At 44.1% G+C, this 7,458-nt stretch overlaps 1 protein-coding gene across 1 annotated transcript; it reads left to right on the top strand.

The window, feature by feature from the left end:
• Positions 1 to 68: 68 nt before the first annotated feature.
• On the top strand, positions 69 to 5,645 carry LOC107201243 (ADP-ribosylation factor-like protein 6-interacting protein 4). Its single transcript, XM_015620427.3, has 7 exons — positions 69 to 480; positions 937 to 1,008; positions 1,240 to 1,374; positions 2,024 to 2,076; positions 2,554 to 2,637; positions 2,869 to 2,961; positions 4,348 to 5,645. The coding sequence occupies exons 1-7, from the start codon at positions 69 to 71 to the stop codon at positions 4,396 to 4,398; spliced, it is 900 nt and encodes a 299-aa protein (XP_015475913.1). The 3' UTR covers positions 4,399 to 5,645.
• The last annotated feature ends 1,813 nt before the right edge of the window (positions 5,646 to 7,458 follow it).

The raw sequence follows: 7,458 nt of genomic DNA, 5'->3' as shown, positions 1-7,458 counted from the left end.
GGTTTGGGCTCAGCAGGGCTGGGATTTGTTTCGGTTCAGAGCAGGAACAGGAACTGTTCCAGTATCCCATGACTACAGCGTGCTTAGGAACGCGGTATTTCGCAGCGGGGAAGGGGACGCTCGGCAGGGCAAAGCCCAGCGTGTCGCAAGGCGCTGAGGGGGCCGTGTGTCGGGGCCGTATTCCCGGCCGTGTGTCGGGGCCGTGCTCCCGGCCGTGTGTCGGGGCCGTGTGTCGGGGCCGTATTCCCGGCCGTGTGTCCGGGCCGTACTCCTGGCCGTGTGTCGGGGCCGTGCTCCCGGCCGTGTGTCGGGGCCGTGTGTCGGGGCCGTGTATGTGTCCCGGCCGTGTGTGGGGGCCGTGTGTCTCCGGCTGCCGTGAGGGAGGGCCGGAAGCGGCGGCGGGCAGCCCCAGCCCTTCCGGGTCGCGGGCGGTGCCGGGCGAGGGGCGGCGGAGCCGGGGCGGCCGCGGCCGCAGCGCAGGTGGGTCGGGGTCCCTGGGGCGGCCGGGGAAGGGTGGACCGGGCTGGACTGGACCGGGCCGGGCCGTGGGTGGGATCCGTGGTCCAGCGACAGCCCGACACGTCGGCGTGGGTGAAACCCCCCTGGCGTGTGCGCTAGCGGCACCCAAACGCGGGTCTGGCCTCCGGTTCCTGGTGCAGAGGGATGAGGCTGGAGGTGCTCTCCCTCCGCAGTGTGGTGCGGTGTCATGGGGGGGGATGTGATCCTGTGCCGTGTGCTCCGGGATGACCGTGTGGAGCAGGGAGGTTGGAGCAGGTGACCTTCTGTGGCCCCTCTGTGGCCCTTTCCAGCCTGAACCACCCTGTGGTTCCTCAGGCCTGCTGGCTCTTTTCCTCTGTTTCTGAACTTCCGCGCCCTCCCTCCCTCCCAGAGTATTTTGTAAATGATGTCATTTAATGTCCTTTTGATTCTGACTAGATATGGATAACAGGAAGGATGAAAAAAGTAGGACGCTGTGTGCAACCTCAGAAGAAGGGCTGAAAGCCCGAGGTAGGTGCTGTGATCTGTTGATGTTCTGTGGTGTTTGTGTCACCCTCTGTGCCACTTAACCAGGCTCGGTCACTCGCTGATGGCAGTAGACCATGGCACACTGGAAGAGAGGGCAAAAGCACAAGCAACCCCTCAGAACAGGGGTTCATTGTCTTTAAATTCTAGTAAGAGTCATTTCTGTAGGCCACAATTACTAGCAGGCTTGTCACTGTTGTCTTGTGTTGCCCTAAGGAAAAGAAAAAAGGAAACGAAAGCGTAGCAGAAGCAGATCCTCATCTGTTTCATCCACATCGTCTTCTAGCAGTACATCCACTTCTTCCTCCTCATCACACTCATCGTCAAGGTCATCTTCCAGTAGTAGTAGAGGTAAGCTACTCCACGTTTTCCAGTTTTGATAGCGCTCCTGAGAGCATTTAAAGCTTGTTTTAAAAGTGGCAAAGCCACCACAAAGTGACAGCACAGAATACCAGTGCTGCTTGTTCAGGGTGTTTATCTTATAACCCTTTCCAACTGTGTGTAAAGGTGCCACTTCACTTACAGTGCAACGTTCTTGTGTTAATTTGAATTACTTGAAAAGAGAAACTGCCATTCAAATGAATGTTACATGGTAACAATGTGCTCTATATATTTAAGCCCCTCTATTTGTTACATATTCAAAACACAGATCTTTTTTTGCTTCACCAGTCTATCTAGACCAGAGTTGTGGATTTGATTTAGCCCTACTTTGGTCTTAACATTTCAAGCATTTAGCTTCGAGGATTCACGTAAAGCTGGCACATCTGCAGAATCAGTAAATCAGGTATTTTCAGTTTCCATGTTAGTCCAGTAAGTGGCAGTAATTTAATGTGTTCTCATTCTCAGGGTTAGTTCAACCTGTGTCAGTATATATAGCTGAACTAAAGTATTTTCTTCATATACTTCACATTTCTCTGTGTCTTATCTGTAAAACAAATTACTTTTTCAGAATGCTAAACGTACAGGGCTCTATTTTGTTTATTTTTTTCCTTGATTTTAGATTCTCCTAAGTCTAAGTCAAAGAAGAAGAAAAAAGAAAAGCACAACAAAAAGGTATTGTATAGGGTGGTGGTAGCTGAACTGATAAATGAGCGCTTGACATTATACAAAAAGAGAAATAATTTGCCAGTCATTGTTGGTCCAGCTGGAGTTTAGAGTAGTCTCTGAAGAAAAGAGAAGTGGGGAATCTTGATAAATTTATAGAATTTGTCAGAAGACATTATTTGTAGTCAGTAAGAGAAGCAAGTGGAAAATTCTTGCTGTTGTAATTTTTCTATTCCATTTTCCATTCCATTTATTTTATATATTGGGGTGACTTTAAAAGACAGAGAATGGGGAATCAGACCTTTTCTGTTCCTTGGAGTCCCAAGGGTGCTCTGGTGCATTACTTTCTACTAGTTGTCCAGCAATGGTAATGGCAAACAGTAGTGGCTCTTTTGACTTGAGTGGCCTTGAGAGATCCTTGTGGGTTTGGGGTTTTTTTGCCCTTGTTAGTCTGTAAGCATAACAGCATATGTCTTATTATTGTAGAAAAGGAAAAAGGATAACAAAATGAAGAAAAAGAAAGAAAAGAAGAAAAGGAAAGAGAAAACAGGACCTGTCCAGCTTTCCAAGGTATGCTGGTCTGACTGTGAAGCCCTGTTTGATTTCTCACCTACATACTTAATCTGTCCTGTCATAGAAATGTTTATGACATCACCAGTTTGGTCATCAACCAGTAGAAACCTCCTTCTGTTGTTGTGGACAGTTAGGAAGTATAAAAGATGATTGTCTTTATTTTTTGCATAAGATTTGTAATGGTACAGAACAAAGCTTATGTCTTTTTAACATGTGATCTCATTTCAGTTCTTCAAAAACAAAAAGAAGAATGAAAACTACAGCATGATAACTGGAAAGAAAATTAAGATGAAAATAAAGAAGACTAAGGAAGATATAGAGGTAAGAAATAAGTAGTCTAAATGTCCCTAAGCAAAAATACTGTATCTTTTAATATTTTTCTAATAGCAGTTTTTGTAGAAGAGTGGGTCTTGGAGGTAGGAGTTGCTAACTGAGCGTAGCTTCTAGTGTGGCTGAGAAATTTTAATTCATTCTTTTGGCAGGCTTTATGTTATGAAGGAGCTTGGAATACTCAGTCCTGAGCATATAAACCAAAGGATGCCTGTGCAGGTTCTTAGCATTTCAGCCTCTAATCATTAGCCAGTTTGTAGCTTTCTCTTGTACTGGTGTTCATTGTACTCATTTCAGACTTTTGTGATCAGTTGTGGTAATTGCTACTGTTTTTCTAACACATGCAAGACTAGCTTTTATTTAGAGAGGAATTTAAAAAAAACCACAGTAGTAGTATTAGGACCACATGCTCCTGCATTTTTTCAGAGCAGTCAGATGTTTTTGCTGAGATACCCAGGGAAATAAATACCATGAATAGTGTTGTGTGCTATTGCTATGGATGTTTGGACTCAGCACTTAAATAATACCTTCTCCCTTCAACAATATCCACACCTTAGGGTGACCTGCAGAGGGCTCTGGTGCTGGTCTGGAAGTGTTATTTCCTTGAGGTATCCAGCTTGGCAGATTCTGGTTCAGCCCTAGTAGTTTGTTCTACAGCTACCAAAGCAGTCCTGAGCATTTTGAGTTAAATTTGACTGAAAACACATAATCTTCTCTCTGTGACACCAAAGTGTGTGCTAAATTATGCTAAATGTTTGCTAGTTCTGTTCTAGTGATCTGCTTGCTATGATACTTGATTTCAAATATTTGATGCTGGTCCTTTTTTTGATTGATGCCTGTGGTCAAGCTGAATTGAACAACATCCATTCTTTACAATATTTAAAGATTCAATAATTTTTTTATAAAAAACGCTGGAATTAATTGGTTGGGCCATCTTTTACGTGAAGAAAGAACCTAAGTTCAGGGTTCTGTTATGCTGCATAAGCTGCTGTTTATGCATAGGGACAAAAAGATACTTCCCAAAGCACAGGACTTAATCTGGGTACAGTGAAAGTTGCTTCGGCCACCAGGGAGGAGCATCTGTTGTGCTTGTGAGTTCCCTCCTGGGCAGGCTGTGAGCTGCACGATGACAACCCACTGGAGCCTCCTTAGGGAGCCACTTAGGAAATGTCTCATGGAACAGTGACAGCTTGTCTCCCCAGTACCATTGCCTGGCACTTCCCCTGGGCACCCACGCCTCACTGGTAGCTAGTTAGACCCAGCTGTGTCAATGGCACTTGCTTTGGGATGTGAAAACCCCACAGAAAACAGGGATCTGTGGCCTTGCTCCTGAGTACAGGTCTGTTCAGCCACTGCCTCTGCTTGTCTGCTCTGCAGAGAGACCGGAACCGTGCACAGCTCCTGGAATTTCTGAACTCTGCCTTGTAACGGGAAGAGTGCTCACCAAGGATTGGTAGATGTACCGAGCCAGCCATCATCCTAACAGATCACTAAAGGGAAACTCAGGGAAAAGGACACCAAGTTGGACAAGACCAGACCCTCCTACAGAGAAGAAAGTTGGGATGTCCTTTTTTAATGGCAAAACAAAGAGTAGCTAATAACTTGTTAATGGAGATCCATGTCCTCCTTTTAAGATCCTAAGGTAAAAGCCAGTCTGTGGTGTTTCAGAAAAGCCCAAGTGTGTGTTGTTCACAATGATAAGAAAGGACACACTGAAGTCCAGCAATGTAATTTCTATCCTAACTGCATGCAGAATGCACTCTTGATTTCAAATGTCTTAATTTTTCCAGTAGTTTAAGCAGAGTATTTGTAAATGTCTGTTTGAAAGACGAGGTGTTTCTTTTATGTATATATTTTTTTTCTGGTAGTGGTTATGCTTATCCTAAAGAGCAAATTTACCTTTGTAAATAGAACATCCTTTTACATAAATGATTTTTTTTTTGAAAGTTCATTCACTAATATGTTGTTTTGTTTCAGAATTTGAGATGCAGTGTTTCTCTGGACAGTTTATTGCTCTCTCTCATTAGAAAGTGTAACAGCAAAATACTCTAGAGCAATAATGGCAGCAAATTATTTTTATCCTAAAATAGAAGCAGGAAAGGTCTCTGGTTTTGTTTATCTGAATCAGTTATTCAGCTCATAGCAGATAGTTTACTCTCCATATCTGATGTTGCAGTTCCTAGACTAAAAGTTCTGGAGTTGTGGCCTGCTTTTCTGATCCTGTGAGCCATGTAACAAATCTTTCTCTCTCTGAAGTGCAGCAAGATACATCCTATCGACATACCTTAGTCTGATGGACAAGAGCTGTGGAATGGTGTTGAGACAGGCAGTGGCAGTGACTTCACAGGTCTGTTGACAGTCCACTGTGAGATGAGACAGGTTTGGACAGGCATCAGGAGCCCAGCACAGCTTGTGGGTGTGCCAGTGTGGTAATTTGCTCAGTGCCTGCCTTCTTTCCAAACCTTGACTCTTGGTTACCCAGCAGGCCCCTTTGTACATAACCCCGCTGTGGGAATTCCACTTGAATCAGGTGCTCATGAATCAGGTGCTCCTCAGGGGCTGCAGTTCAGGAATGCCTGAAGGAAGGACTCAAGGGGAGTTGACTTTGACAAGAACATCAAGTGTACAGCAGTCAGAGTGGGGGGAGTTCATTAAAGAGCAAATGGAAAACTGTGTCTGTGTCTGCTACGGTGTTTTGAAGTAAACTTGAAGATTTATACAATTGCTCAAGGGATGATTTTATAACTGTTTTGAACTGCAAAACCTGAAGATGCTAGAATCTTCTCCTTCCCCTAGTTTTGTTTTGAAGCATTTTGTAGTTGTTGCAGAGATGTAACTCTAGAGACTAAAGCCCTGATCCAGCAGAGCAACTCTACATCCTTATGAACATAAAACTTGCAAAAACATAGGTAAGAAATGGAGTTTCCTTGACTTTTAATCCATCAGTGGAAAGGGTCTTTTTGAAAGCACTGTTCTGAAATGTTACTGGGGGGGAAAAACAACCAAGAAAGAAAGCCCCTTTTATTTATCATGGAGATTATGTTTTGATTTATGCTACTTTGGTATTTTTTAGCTAGTGATGTCAAAGCATCTTGCCCACATAAGCAGCTTTTATCTCTGGACTTTGCATAACACAGTTAATCCCAAACACACTTCAGAAGACAACATCCTTCCTGTTCCCTAGGTTATATTTTATGTAAAGATAGTTTAATTTTGGAAAACTTGGTGTGGAGTAGGGAGTAGAAATTTTGAAGATGGAAAGAAAATAGGAATGGGAAACCCAGAGGTCACAGTTGAAAAGAACTGCATTGGTTGGAAGGTTCATGCTTAGTTTAAATAATTTTTTGTTGTTGCCTTGGTCAAGATCATAAAATTCCTGCCCTGTTCCACATTAGTATGAAAAAGGCAAAGGGCCTTTAGTAATATGATTTGGACTGTTCTTCCTTTAGGGTTTTGGTAGTTGTTCATGGTACAAAAATCAGTCAAACTATTCCTTCTTAAAAAACAAAGCTTTTTTTTGGTTTGTGTTCAGGACAGAGAAATTTTCTGTTTACTTTTCTTGACATGCTGGATATGCTTTGGTGATGCTTTAAAATATTTCTGTGCCAGCATTTATTTCTAAGCTATCATTTCTTCTAGAAAGCCAAGCTGCTTAAACTCTGTGGCAGTGATTCTGCTTTATTCTCTCCTGCCCAGTCAGTTACGAGCACTGTCTGAAACTTCCCAGCAGTTGCTGCTTTTCTAAGCCTCCTGTTCTACCCATGTCCATGTAGATTCTCAGGCTTCTAAAGAGGCTTGAATCATGTTGCATCCTTCCCTTCTCCATCTTTCCCCACAAGCACTGAGACCCTGGGCATCTTCTTGGGACTGAGCATCTTTGAGGCTGCTGTTGGGAAAAGGCCAACAGATTCCAGTCCTCCCTAGTGAGCACAGACCCTTACAGCCAGAATAATTTTCCATGCTTGCACCCTCAGGGAAGAGGGTCATTTCACTAAAGCATAGCTTCTTAATACTGCTTCAGATCCCTGTAGTGGCAGCTGCACCAGACTGAACCAGATGAGAAGGTTACAGCAGTTACAACGTGTTGAAAATCAGGTCGAGAAATTTGCATGAGGGAAATGTGAAGGAGCGTGGGATGTTAACCTGATACACACATGGCTGATAGAGAGACTTGCTGCCACGTCTACCAAAAAGTTCATGTCACGGGCAAAGGTGAAGGCTGGAACAACAGAGCCATGGAAAAGGTGTGAGGTAGGGCTGGAGGGAGATGGCTGCCATCAGAAGTCATGGAGTGGGGCAGAGGCCAGATGATGAGGCAGGGGCTGCAGAAGCTTACTTAGCTGGCAAGTTGAGGTTCTTCCTACAATGCTCAATAATAGAATCTTTCAGATGTGAAACCTGCCTTTTGTGTGAGTGTGTGTGTTACAGTCTTCCCTATCATACTCACCTTCTGTGTTCTGCACAGTTTTCCATTCTGGGAATCATGCA

Source organism: Parus major, chromosome 3 (assembly GCF_001522545.3).
Source record: "Parus major isolate Abel chromosome 3, Parus_major1.1, whole genome shotgun sequence".
NCBI classification, from domain to species: Eukaryota; Metazoa; Chordata; class Aves; order Passeriformes; family Paridae; genus Parus; species Parus major.
This window is presented reverse-complemented; position numbering and strand designations above follow the sequence as displayed.